Source organism: Olea europaea, chromosome 2 (genome assembly GCF_002742605.1).
Source record: "Olea europaea var. sylvestris chromosome 2, O_europaea_v1, whole genome shotgun sequence".
In the NCBI taxonomy this organism is placed as follows: Eukaryota; Viridiplantae; Streptophyta; class Magnoliopsida; order Lamiales; family Oleaceae; genus Olea; species Olea europaea.
This window is the reverse complement of record NC_036238.1, coordinates 29,473,312-29,488,246: the sequence shown is the minus strand read 5'-3', so window position 1 is coordinate 29,488,246 and position 14,935 is coordinate 29,473,312. Positions and strand designations below refer to the sequence as shown.

General features: G+C 36.8%; 1 protein-coding gene across 1 annotated transcript in view; it reads left to right on the top strand.

Annotated features, from left to right (window-relative positions):
- Positions 1-6,510: 6,510 nt before the first annotated feature.
- LOC111370079 (1-acyl-sn-glycerol-3-phosphate acyltransferase 2-like) overlaps positions 6,511-14,935 on the top strand; it is a 13,825-nt gene continuing 5,400 nt past the window's right edge. The window contains exons 1-4 of the mRNA XM_022991787.1: positions 6,511-6,878; positions 7,171-7,293; positions 8,507-8,546; positions 8,662-8,735. Coding sequence (XP_022847555.1) covers positions 6,798-6,878; positions 7,171-7,293; positions 8,507-8,546; positions 8,662-8,735 — 318 coding nt within the window. The 5' untranslated portion in view covers positions 6,511-6,797. The remainder of the gene's footprint in view (positions 6,879-7,170; positions 7,294-8,506; positions 8,547-8,661; positions 8,736-14,935) is intronic.

Sequence of the window (14,935 nt, the reverse complement as noted above, 5' to 3'; positions counted from 1 at the left end):
TAAACCATAAAGTGACCTTTTAAGAAGGCATACTAAGTCTGAATTTTTATTCACTTCAAAACCTTTAAGTTGTTCCATAAAATGATTTCTTCAAGATCTCCATTTAAAAAAGCAGTTTTTACATCTAATTGATCCAATTCCCAATTAAATTGAGCTGCTAGAGCAAGTATTACTCTAACAGTTGTAAATTTTACAACTGGAGAAAAGATTTCATTGAAATCTATTCCTTCTTTTTGGGCAAAACTCTTAGCCACAAGTCTTGCTTTGTATCTAATATCATTCTCGTCTTTTTCACCTCTTTTGATTTTAAAAATTCATTTACAATCTATAACTCTCTTTCCTTTAGGTCTCTTCACTAGGGTCCATGTTTTATTCTTCCTCAATGATTCCATTCATCAGGCATTGCAGTCAGCCAATGCTTAGAGTCCTTGCTACTCATAGCATCTTTATAGGACTCGGGTTCATTTTCAATGAACCCCTGAACATGAGAAGGGATATTTCATCATCAAATCTCACAGGTGGTCTTATTTATTTCATTTCTCTATCTCTAGCAAGTTGATAATCATTCAATGGTTGATTAACTTCATAATCAGATTCAATTTGATCAGTTTTATCATTATTTTGAACCTCAATTTCACTATATTCATTCTGATCAGATTGCAGATTATCATTATTAACTTGCTCCACCTCAATTTCAGTTTCCCTTCCTTCATTTTCAGTCTGACCAGATTCATTAGTTTTATTTTCAGATTTTAAACAAGGTAAATCAATCTCATTAAATACCACATTTCTACTTATAATGATCTTATAACCTTTGGTCTCTCTTATCCAAAATCTATACCCCTTTACCCCTTCATCGTAGCCCAAGAAAACATACTTAAGGGCCCTAGGTTCAAGTTTTCCCATAGACTGGTGTGCAAAGGCCGCACATCCAAATATTTTAAGATTACTTAAATCTACAGATTTTCCTGTCCAAACTTCTTCAAGGGATTAAAACTGTATAGCACTAGATGTGCTTCTGTTAATGAGATAACTAGCAGTTTTTGCAACTTCTCCCCAAAATAATTTGGGAAGACCAGAACCTAATAACATGCATCTAATTTTCTCAAGAATAGTTCGGTTCATTTTTTTAGCTAAGCCATTTTGTTGTGGGGTGTGTGTCACCGTTCTGTGTCTCAAAATGCCATGCAATTTGCACAATTTATCAAATTCATAATTGCAAAACTCAAGTCCATTATTAGTCCTCAACACTTTAATCTTTTTATTTGTTTGATTCTCAATCAATGTTTTCCATTCTTTAAAAACATTAAAAGTGTCAGACTTATTTTTAAGCAGAAAGAACCAGTTTTTTTTTAGAAAAATCATCTATGATTAAAAGAAAAATCTGAAACCAGTATGTGTGGGCACAGAAGCTGGTCCCCAAAGATCAGCATGCAAATATTCAAGAATAGACACAGATTTATACATCTCAGGCAGAAATGGTAATCTATTTTGCTTTCATAATATGTGATGATCACAAAAACTGAGTTTCTCAATTATATCTTTACCAAAGGCACCTTGTTTTTTCAAAATCTGAAGTCCTCTGTCACTAATATGGCCCAATCTTTTATGCCATAATTGTGACTTATCATTGGGGGCAGAAATTGCTGCTGATATAGAATTAAAAAAGTTTTGAGTGTGTAAAATGTAAAGTTCGTGTCTCTTGGGGGCTTCTGCAACTAATTGAGAGCCCCTCAAGATTTTTATGTATCTCTTGTTAATCACAATGTTGTAGTTCAGGTCATCTAGGACACCCAAGGATATCAAATTTTTTTGTAGGTCAGGAATATACTGGGTCTTCTCTAAGATCAATTCATTATTACCATCCAACCTTAAGGTGATTGTTCCTATTTCTTTTACCTGACAAGACATGTGATTACCCATTAACACTTGACCTCCATTTACATTTTCAAACACACTAAATCACTCTTTTTTAGGACACATATGAAAGGTGCAACCTGAGTCAAGGATCCACTCCCGACTAGGTGGACTGTGTGTAGCAACATAGACCTCATCTACATTGTACTCATTTTTATAAGCTAAGGCAGCAACACCATCATTATTAGACTTATTTTTCAAGTCATTAAGTCTCTTATGACAATCTTTGATAAAATAACCTTCACCTAGACAGTAAAAACATTTTTTTACCCTTAGTCTTGTTTTTCATTTTATCTTTAAAGTTCACCTTCTTCTTATATCCAGGTTTCTTATTGAAATTGGCCATCTTTGGGTTTGAATTAGGTTTGGACTTAACCATCAGATTTTCACCACTAATAGATTCTATTTTTTCAGATTTTAACTCTAATTCTTTATTTCTCAATGCATTTATTATCACGTCAGTAGCTAGAGTCTCCCTTCAATATTCAATAGCATTTTTAACATCTTTATATTTAGGGAAATTTGCAGTCGAGGTACCAAACATTTCATTTATTAGCAGACTTTACCCAAATTTTTAGTTTGTGCCACTTACGATACCAAATCTTTCAAAAACTCACAGTGAAAGTCTAAAGGATGGAAACTGTTAATTTGACCATTAGTTGAGCAAAGATTTAATATTGACCATTATTTTGACTAATTTTAAAAGGATAAAATGGTAACTTTACATTTTTCAACAAAAAAATAATTACAATATATTAATAATTAAATCAAAACACAAAAACACTATTCATCTTCTTCTCCATTCACCCCCTACCCACCCACCCCCCCCCCCCCCTAGATTGGCATGCTTTTTCTTCCCCTCAGCGAATTTCATGCATTCTACTCCCCTCTTTTCTCGCTATAGCTTTATTAACTAGTTCACCCACCCACCCACTCCACAAAACCAAAATCATAATTGGTCCTCTTCTCTTTCTCCACATTCTCATTCCCACCCTGACTATCCTCAACTACTGACACACTTAACTAATTCAATGGTTTTAACATGCGAGGCAGTCCCACGGGCACGTTATTCCCAGAGCTCTTATCAAACACATGATCATTTATTTGCTTCTCATTTGCCTCAATCTTCTTCATCAAACTCCAAACCATATTCCGCTCACCCTCCAGTTTCCTCTTCAGCTCTCGTGCCTCCTGTTTCGACTTCATCGACAAATTTATGGTAATACTATTCTCCGGCCTCAAAATCCCACCATTCCCTACCAACCCATCATGATTTAAACTCGAAAAATTATCCGAGGCAGCATCAACACAGGAATTAGCTAATATTTTCGTCACATTCGACCCCTCGGGAACCATTTCTTGGGTTTTTGGCTGTTGTTCGTTTGACAAATTTTTACTATTTTTAAGCCCTTTGAATGGTTTTCTCGTATAAACTTTACTCTCTGCACACTTCTTCTTTTCTTTAGACCCTTCATTTCCACCACCCAACATTGTCCCAAAAACCCAGCTTGCACACTCCTCAGAACTTCAAGAAAATCTTGATTTTCAGTATGTACAACTTTTACACACACACCCACCCACTTGTTTCCGTGCTTTGCCTGAAGATGGATAACAAGACGCTGCTCTTCTTCGATAAGAGATCCTTTCTTGATGTCAGGTTTAAGATAGTTTTTCCACCTTTCCAAACTGGATTTGGGAAGTGGATGGGTGGGTAGGGGTTGAATGGAGAAGAAGATGAATAGAGTTTTTGTGTTTTGTTTTAATTATTAATATATTGTAAATATTTTTTTAAAAAAATGTAAAATTACCATTTTATCCTTTTAAAATTAGTCAAAATAATGGTCAATGTTAAATATTTGGTCAACTAACGGTCAAATTAACAGTTTCCATCCATTTAACTTTCACTGCGAGTTTTTGAAAGGTTTGGCATCGTGGGTGGCACAAACTAAAGGCTTGGACAAAGTCTGCTAATAAACGAAATGTTTGATACCTCGATTGCAATTTTTCTTTATATTTATCACTTATTGAATTTAACAAAATCACAGCCAACTGATCTTTTGAGAGTTTCTCATCACAGTCAGTTAGGTCACGCGATAATCTGTTGAATCTATCAATATTTGCCTCAGGATCAAGAGATGAGTCCAATTTGAAACCAAAAAATTGTTTTGGAATATACACTTTATTAGACATGGTTTTATTCAAATAAGTATCTTCCAATTTTTTCCACAACTCAGCAGCAGTTTTTGTCTCTCCAATTTCTCTCAACACATTGTTAGACAAATGCAAGAACATATAATTCTATGCAATTTCATCAAATTCAATTTTCTTAATTTCTTCCATATCGTTAGGCCATGACTCATCAATGTCTTTAGCATATTTTTGTTGAAGTAAAATGGCTCGCATTTTCTGGTGTCAGAGACTAAGTCTCCCTTACCATTAAAAATTTCCGGTTCAACTTTTGTTGACATAATTAAAACACAATTTGATAATACAGTGTGCAGACAGATCACTTGCAGATATGATAGTATATATAACTTGCAAGAAGTCAAATATCATACACAATAAACAAAATTAGAGTGTACATTTAACAAGTTATATGTGTCAAATTATTCAGTAAGTAAACCCAACAGTTCATTCACTATAGAATAGGCAGTTTACTTAAAATCAGCACATATAAGGTCACATATATCTAAGTCACAATATGCTATGTACAAAGTAAGAAGTACATGCAAGAATCATGTAATGAAACTAGATTGATGACTGAAGTCAAGGCAACCCCAAGATTCCAGACAACTCAAGCGGTTTCTGGACATAGGTATTGCCAAGAGAAGTCACGAATCTAGGGTTTAAGGCTCGGTTGTAGAGATCTCACAGTACAGGCAACTATAATATAAATAACTCGAATAATATGGAACGAACTCACCAAAGAAACCTTGTTAGGGTTTCACGAAAATAACAAGTTCTACCGAACCAGTGCAAGAAACCTTCGAATCTTCCAACACTGGCGCTAAGAACCACCGTCAACTTGCTCTGATACCACAATTATGATGAGTTCAAGAAAATCAACCCCCTTTGTTTCACAAAAATAAGAAATAATAAACTGCAATTGAAAGAAACATAAAAGAAAACGCAAAGAACACGATATTTTCGTCGTAAGGCAAAAGGTTCGGAACCGGAGTTCCTAATCCCCTTTTGAGCTTCCGCCACCGGAAGGAATCACTATATTAACCGGAATCTCCAAAAATTACAGATTACAATTCATGGCACTCAGGCGAAATCACATCAAGATTTCGCACACAACAACCCACACTGCATATTAAAATATCCACTCAAGGATTACGCCCTATAAACCACTCAAGATCTATTATGGGGCTGAAATTACAATCAAATCTACAAGGGGCCTTTCTGAGTGCAAATGAGAATCGAAAAACGAACAATTGAGAGATAACAGAGAGTTCGAGAGAGAGAGAGAGAGAGAGCTGGTAAAAATGAAAAGTCACAGCCTCTCAAACCCTAGAAGCCAGCTTAATAGCAAAGGAGCTAGAAGGTTCCTCATCAACGGTGAGCAGAGTGACACTTGGCAAGATCTGGAGCGTCTGTTCTTATTAAAGAAAAACGGGTTTCAGCAACAGGTTTTATGCCAAACCAATCAGCCCAGCTCAAGTGACAAATTATCCAGTCCACAAGCCCATCAGTTTTAATAGTCCAACCCAATTATTATTGTGCCACAATATTTTTCTCTACATACATATTTCGATCCTCCTTCAAATTTTGGCATTGTTCCACTTTAGAAGAAACAACTTAAGACGTATTGAAAAAAGAATTGGTTGGAGGAAGAACAAACCGTGTGTACGGTAAATTTACTGTATGTAAATCTCAAAATTAACATTTGAACAATTGATAAATAAAATTACTTTATTTTCATAGTGTATACAATTATTAAAATAGACATTGATTAAGATAATGCCGTTATTATCATTGAACGTATTAGAAATTTTATTTATATTTTTACAACATGAATTATAATTAAATATTAGTCAAAGACAATATGTTGTTATTATTATTTTTAAAAATAATATCTATTAAATCTTGAAATTTATAAATTTAGAAATAAAGCATAGTCTACGCATTATTAATATAATTATGTATCTAATTTTGCAAAAGCCAAGGATCTAAGAGCCCCCAAAAAATTGAACTGGAACACAAATAATACAAAGTTCAACCATAAAATTATTCATTTCTCAAATAGCCTCAACATTTAAATTATTTATTTAAAAATATAATACTACTTTGAACAATGCCCTGCGTACAGGGCACTGTTCTACTGTAAGCCCCCTCATTGTAGCTACAGGAAAAAATTGTGCGGGCTCCACCCTTGTGTTTGTCCTAGCCGACCTCTGTAATTGCCCTCTATACGTGAAGCGCGATTCTACTACTTTCTCAAAAATGCAATCAATATTCATATGATAAACGACGTTCTTCTTTTCAAATCGACTCCTAATTCAATCGAAATCAGTTCTCATTTTTGCAAATCAACACAAGAAATATAAATATAAATATAAATATAAAAAAATAAAAATAAAATCCGTCACTCTCTCACATACGCATTTTCTTGTAATTGTCACCAATCCACAACCAATTTTCTCAACTCCAACCGATTAATAATAACGCTCTGACACTCCATGAATCTATCAACTACGTATTATTTATGAATCCTGAAATTATTTCCATTCACAATTTCCCAGATTTTCTCCTTCCTTTATTGCACCCTACGTCCCTCTGCTATCAATTAAGAAATTTCAATTCAATATTCCATTTTTCTTTCTCTATGTGCACATATACATACAAATCGTAGTCTGAAATTGGGGGATTTCAAGGCTATGGCGATTGCAGCAGCTGCTGTTATCGTGCCGTTGGGTGTTTTCTTTTTCCTATCTGGGCTCATTGTCAATTTCATTCAGGTTATGCATTTACCCAATAGACAAGATTAAAAATTGGTTTTTTTTTTTGTTTTTTTTTTTTAAAGGTTTCTGATACAAGATTGATTTATTTGAGCTAACTAAACTGCTTTTTCTCTAGCTCTGGCTGATCTGCTACCGTTTTTTAGGGTCTCTAAATTTTATTTTATTTTTTAATTTTTACTTGATTTTTCTTGAGTGATTTTCTTGTTATTTTGTTTTAATATATGTTATTCGTGCATGAAGTATTTTTGAATTCGAAGAAATGTGACAAAGTTTATTGGGGGATTTTCAGGCAGTATGTTTTGTGCTAATAAGGCCATTGTCGAAGAACACTTACAGGAGGATAAATAGAGCAGTGGCAGAGCTGTTGTGGCTCGAGCTTGTTTGGCTGGTTGACTGGTGGGCCGGAGTTAAGGTGAAAAAATCTAAGCATGCCATTGCATTTCTGATATTGCATCGTTTGATTATATCATTTGTTGATTGCAGCATAAGCTCGTTTCTAAAATACATTAACGTCTTTTTAGTCTCCAATCTCCATCATGTTATGAAGAACAGGTTTATAATTGAAAGTCTGGATCATAGTAACTGTAATTTCGAATATCCAGGCTCTTAAGTGAAGTTGGTTTATTTCTATGTAAGAGTAATAATATTGCTGTTGATTCACCTGGGAAATTTCAATCACTAAATATGGGAATTGTTGCGATGATCAAGTTATTTTCACCTTTACAGATTTTTTTATTTTTTTTCCCCCCTAGATCCCATGTTATCTGACAATTGTTGGGTGCCTTTGGAATCAAGTGCAAGTATTCGTGAAGTTAGGTCTAAAGCTTCAAATACTGTTTACTTAAAGGGTTATAAAGTTGTGGCTTGGTTTACCAGGCTTAAACATTACTTTAATGCTTAACAGTGGATGAAATGTATCTTTATTTTTTTAATTTCACAAGTACCACGGAATGTATCTGTCTATTTGTTAAAGTCTTCTTGAATAATGGCAATAAGCTATATGATTTAGTAATTCATTGTTGAGCAATGCCACAATTTGTCGTTACCATTACGTCATTTTGGCACTCACAGCTTCAGCCTTTACTTTGTAAGATCTTTTGGTAAAGCTATGGTATGGTAAATTTAGTAAGCTCCTTGGACCTAAATGCTAGAATGTTCTGAATGAATTTTGTGCTTTTACATTATATATTTTGTGATCATTTTACATTTATTTTATCTACATGTAAAGAAGCTATTTATTATGTGATTTTATGCTGTTATATTTCTAAATTTAATTTGATAGAGCCAGAAATAAGAAGATACATAATCGATTAGTTCTTCAAAAGAAAATCTGAACCATGTAACTGTAGTTCATTTGCCACAAATATGGACTTCAAATTCTTCAAATGTCATTTTTGTAGCTAGTATTGATCTCTTATTGAGAAAATTTAGGATATTTTATTTTGATGTGTCATTTTCTGTTAGTTCTAGCATTGTCTACTTAGAAAGATATCATAGTTAGAAAGGATGTGTTATCGTATGCGTAGGAAGAAAAGAATCCCCGCTTTTAATTTTTAAATTTTTGTCACTTCTTCAGAATCACCTGACTGTCCATCCATCCCTCATTGTAACTCTTCTGATTGCAGATCCAAGTGTACACGGATTCTGAAACCTTTAAATTGATGGGTAAGGCTAAAACTTATGTTTATTGAATTCAATTTTCATCTTTGTACTTGGAAAAGGATGAAGTGCCTTGCTTGTCTCACTCGAGAATTATCAAATTGTGCTGGTGAACATCTAGGTCAAGAACATGCACTCGTCATATGTAATCATAGAAGCGACATCGATTGGCTTGTAGGATGGGTTTTGGCTCAGGTTAGCAGTCTGATCATTGCTTCCATGCAGCTCTGCATTTACTCGTGCATATAGGAAAATTTTCGAATTTCTTATTTATGTTATACATAGAAGAGCACTTTGCTAAAAACGCATCACATGTTTATCAGTGAATTAAGTTTTTCAATGGTCACTGAACTTAGGTTCATGTCTTTGATTAGTCACAGAAATTTAAAATGTGGAGTTTTGGTCAGTAAATTTAGGTCAATGTCTTCGATTGTTTACTGAAACTTAAAATGTAGAATTTTGACCACTAAACTTTGGAAAATATTGTACGTTACTTACTAGCATAAATGTTGAATTTTGAAAATGTTGATTTTACAGTGAGTAATATATAATATTTTTCAAAGTTCAATGGCCAAAATTCGACGTTTTAAATTTCAATGAGCAATCGAAAATATGGACCTAAGTTCAGTGACCAAAACTCGACATTTTAAATTTCAATGACCAATCAAAGACATGGATCTAAGTTCAGTGATCATTGGAACAATTAACTCCTTTATTAGTAACTAATGTCAGCTAAGATCCTCAGGTTTATGAATTATGAATCTGTTCAGTTCTCAGTGCAAAAGACTTTTAGTTAGGAAGAGTACCATAAAGAAATAATTAACAAAAGTGGAAGCAGTATTTATAATCTTCTGTCTTATAGGTTATTCCTGATATTTGTGGAAATTGTAATCTTAATAAATGTACTATCAGGATTGATAAATTAGTCTTTGAAGGCTTAATAAGGACTGCTCCTATGTAGTCACAAGTACCAGTTTGTGGTATTTGATATACATATTGCATAATATTTCTTGTTCTCTGTAACTGCTTGTCAACCGTTGCTGTCAAAATGGTCTTTGGCATTTCCCATATACAAAATTCTTAAATAACTATGATGACAACCAATTATAACTTTTGAACCAACTATAAAAACACATTAAGGGTGTTGGACCTAGAAATTCTAGGATTACTGCAGCAAATTTGGTGACTCGTTTCGATTAAAACTGAATTTATTGCCCTGCGTTAGTAATCTAATTTGTTTTCAGGAGTGGCGGTTGCAGGGCGGGTATTACACGTACTTTTCACATGGTCTACCCATATTGTTTATGACATTAGTTAAAACAGAACAAAATCATTTTTTGCATGGGTTTTCATTCAAGTTTCCCACTATATAATGCAGTTTAGAAATTTTGTACTTTTCCTGTTTGTATATACGACTGAAACCTTGAGGAGTTAAATAAAGGTCATTAGTAGTACAAACCTATAACATACCAGTTTGTATATTTCCAAGAAGAACTTTATAAGTTATTACACATTACTCCACAAGATTCTGTACTGTTTACTGATATCATAATGGGACAAATATGTTGCACGAGACAAATTTGTACAATTATACTTTTGTCGTCTTTGTGGATTAAGTTACAGATAGAGAGGGTGGTGCGTTTCTTGAGTTGAGTGGAAGCAATAGTGAATTTTATGGATTGTTCCATAAGGAAGCAAAATTTTTTTTTTTTTGATAGGTAATCAAATAATTTTATTACTTAAAAGAGAATACACGGGGGGTGTACAATCACTTTAAGCTATTAAGGAAAAACATGAAATTAGGCAACCCATCTACAGGATTTCTAGCCACAATATTAAACCAAGAATACAAGGTAAAGTAAAATGTTTCTCTTATCTGCTCTCTTGTCTTTGTTTGGTCTTCGAAGCAACGGTTGTTCCTTTCTCTCCACACGCACCAAACAATGCAGCCCGGGATAAGGTGCCATACTAATTTGCTATCCTTATCCCGAAGTTTTCTACGCCATGCCCGTATCACGTCCTCTATATGACGAGGCATCACCCAATCCATAGATTGTGAACTGATTATACTGTTCCAAATCCAACGTACACCATCACAATGAATGAACAAATGATCAATCGTCTCCCCATCCTTCTTGCACATATAACACCACTCGGTTGCATAAAAACCTTTACGACGAAGATTATCTACCGTTGAGACCTGTCCCCTCACAACTGTCCACAATAGGAATGCCACCCGAGGAGGCAATTTACACTGCCAAACCAACTTTCATGGGAATGAATTATTCACACATCCCATGAGGGAACCAAAGTATGAGCGAACTGAAAAAATGTCATCCTGTGCTGTCCTCCACCTGATGCAATCCCTCTCTCCAATCCGAATTTGGGCATCATGTAAAATGGTCATAAATAGAGAATAATCTTCTAATTCCCAATCCTGAAGATCCCTCCCAAAAGTTATATTCCAGCTATAACTCCCATTATGAATGTCTAAGGAATCACTCACCATGGCAGTGGACACTGAGGCAATACGATACAAAGAAGGGAATCTCTCCTTCAGCGGTTGATCTCCGCACCAACAATCATCCCAAAATTTAATCTCATTACCATTTCCAACCACAAACTTCAGTTTGTCCAAAAATGTACTCCATCCCCGTCGGATATACCTCCACAAGCTCACCCCATAAGAACCACGATCCTCAAATGTACACCATCCCCCATTGGTCACACCATACTCCGCCCCAATTATTTCTCTCCAGAAACTGTCCCTCTCCACTCCAAATCACCACAACCACTTGCCTAATAAGGCTTTATTGAACAACACAAAGCTCCTCACCCCAAGACCTCCCATCCTCATCGGCAAACAAACAACTCCCCAATTGACCAAATGGAGTCTCCTCTCCTCTCCCAACCCTGCCCACAGAAATTCTCTTTGAAGCCTCTCTAGTCTCTTTGCCACTGCTATCGGAATGGGGAACAATGACAAAAAGTAAGTAGGGAGATTGGAGAGAGTGGATTTAATGAGAGTAAGTCTACCACCCTTAGAAAGGTACATACGCTTCCACCCTGCTAACCTTCTCTCCATCCTTTCTACAATACCATTCCAGATATGGGTACTTTTAAATCGTGCCCCTAATGGGAGTCCTAGATATGACATCGGCAACTGCGCAACCTTACAACCCAATATATCAGCCAGCTCCTCGACATTATTAATCTCCCCAACTGGGATAGCCTCAGACTTTCTCAAATTAATTTTCAAACCAGACACCGCTTCAAAACATAAGAGCAGACGGCGCAAGTTCCTGAATTGTTCTACATCTGCATCACATAAGATCAGCGTGTCATCTGCAAATAACAGATGAGACACCTGCAATTGATCAACCATAAAACCCTTTATCAAACCCGCTCTCACTGCTCTTTCAATCATCCTACTGAGAGCCTCCATCACAATGACAAATAACAATGGGGATAATGGATCCCCTTGTCTCAAGCCTCTATTGCTCCGGAAATAATCTTCTGGTGTTCCGTTGACCAAAACTGAGAATGAAACAGTAGAAATACAGAATTGAATCCATTTACACCATTTATCCCCAAAGCCACAGCGCCTGAGCATATATAACAAGAAACCCCAATTCACATGGTCGTAAGCCTTCTGAATATCTAGCTTACAAAGCATCCCTGGGGCCCTTAGGCGCATTCTTGAATCTATGCATTCATTCGTTATAAGCACAGAGTCCAAAATCTGACGTCCTTTTACAAATGCATTCTGAAACTTGGACACTACTTTTCCCAGTACCTCCTTTAATCTGTTTGCCAGGACTTTCGAAATAATCTTATACACCCCGCTGACAAGGCTAATGGGGCGAAAGTCCTTAATATCAGTCGCTCCCGGTTTCTTAGGGATGAGCACAATAAATGTGGCATTAGAACTTCTCTGAAATCTGCCACGTTCAAAAAAATAAGATAAAGTATTCACAATGTTCAGTCGAACCACATCCCAACACGCTTTGTAGAATGAGAACGAGAAACCGTTCGGTCCCGGGGCCTTATCATCGTTCATGTTGAAAACGACCTCCTTAATTTCATCCTCCCCAAATGGTCTCTCCATCCATCGGGCATCATCCTCATTGATTGTAGAAAAATGCAATCCCTCCAATTCTGGTCTCCATTCAAATTGCTCCCGATAGAGGTTCTGATAAAAATGAACCAGTTAGCTTCCAATTTCCTGTGGTTCCTCATAAGTAACCCCATCCACCTCCAAAACTGTGATGAAGTTGTTCCTCCTATTAGAATTGGCGACCCTGTGGAAGAATTTAGTGCATTTATCCCCCTCTTTCAACCAAGTAACTCTAGATTTCTGTCGCCAATTAATCTCCTCCATCTCTACCAACCTCTCCATCTCTTCCTTTAATCCTCTATGTCTCTCCTTCTCCTCCCCAGTCAACCCCTCACTCTCCTCCCGCCTATCCAATTCCTCTATTTCTGACAGACACTGATTTTTACTACAGTTAACATTGCCTACAACTTCCTCATTCCATTTTTTTAAGTCCCCTTTCAACGCCTTTAGCTTCTGATCCAAAACAAAACAAGGAGACCCACTGACTTCATAGGAAGTCCACCACGTCTGTACTCGCTCCCTAAAACGTTCTACTTTCAACCACATCTTCTCAAACTTGAAAGGTCTTCTTCCACCACCCCTTCTATTCCCCGATAACATAATAGGAAAATGATCCGAGTATACCCTCCCCAATCTTCTCTGAGTGACATCTGAATATTTAGACTCCCACTCCCCACAAATCAAGAACCTATCAATACGAGACAGAACGGGATGATCCCGATTGGATGACCAGGTAAAATCTCCCCCAATCATAGGTAAATCCACCAACAAATTCTCCCTAATAAAATCTGAGAACTCCTCCATTGCCCTAGTTAGTCTCCCACCACTCGACCTCTCCGACGGAAATCGAATCACGTTGAAATCACCCCCAATACATGTAGGGAGATTCCACCAAGCCCTCATTCCAGCCAGTTCATCCCACAAACCCACTCTACTGTCATCAGAATTAGGCCCATAAACTCCTGTGAACATCCACCGAAATCCATCCTCACAATTTTTGAAAGAAATCGATATAGAGAACACCCCTATACTCACCTCCTTCATCTCAAGCACTCTAGTGTCCCACATCACCAACACGCCTCCTGAAATCCCTGATGACCCCAAAAACTGATATCCAACATGATCTCCTCCCCATAAACTACGAATCACCGCCCTCGAGATAAACTCCATCTTAGTTTCTTGTAGGCAAACAAGATTTGCACCCCATCCCCTTAGCAAATGACGAACACCAAGCCTTTTACTAACCTCATTGAGACCCCTTACGTTCCAACAAATGAGTTTTGGCATCATTGTAACACTCCATAACCCCTCCCCATTGTTCATTTCTTGGTCTCGCCACCCTTACCAGCGTAGTTTACTGACCATTCGAGCCTCTTAAGCTCACGATCACCCTTTTTTCTTAATTTATTTCCATGTGTACTGATGTCTTGTCCCCTATTAGCCTCCAACTCCTTGAATAATTGTAGCAATCTACTTTCATACCCATCACATGACACGCCAACCAACTTACTGAATTCCTGAATTTTATGTAACACCCAGTTTGAAGGTGGGTGACCAACTTCGAACACATCAGCTCCTGAAGTATCCTCACCCTGATAGCCCTCGAGATGATCAAAGGACCGTTCTTTCTCTTCCATCACTGGTATAATGTCACTGTCACTTTCTCCTTTCTTGGCACCACCTACCCATAACACCAAAGCTTTTTCGGTCCCCATATCGTTATCTTTTGTCCTCCTATTATAAGTGTTCGTAATCTTTGATGTCGTTTGTGTATCGTTGTTTTCTTTCACTGTGTCCATTGACAATTTCTCCAAGTTCACCATACTGAACTCCCCTTCCTTAGACAGTGGTTCCTCTTCTCGTTCAACTGTAATCCCTGTGTCTACTTCAGTTCGGTTGACCCCCACAAAGTCAGCCCTGTCATCGTTTTCATTGTATCCCGCTTCCATCCTCACCTGAGAATCACAATGTTCATCTCCTCCCTGCTTTGCATGTTCTGTAATTGGTGGTAGTTCCTCATGAGTCAATCCCGGTGCGTGTATTTCACCGGTTTGATCCTCATCCAACTCAACCCCACACTTGTGACAACGTACCAATTTCATGGGCTCCATTTCAGGCCCGCTTCCAACCAGTCTAAGTAATTCATCTAGTGCTCCTTTCAACTCCTGCGCACGGGTCATTATTTCAACCCTATTCAAACAAATGTCGTGACCTTCGTTATCTCCGACTTTATTTCTCCTTTCCTTTTGCTGAAACGTCTGTTAGTTAGCATTCTCCA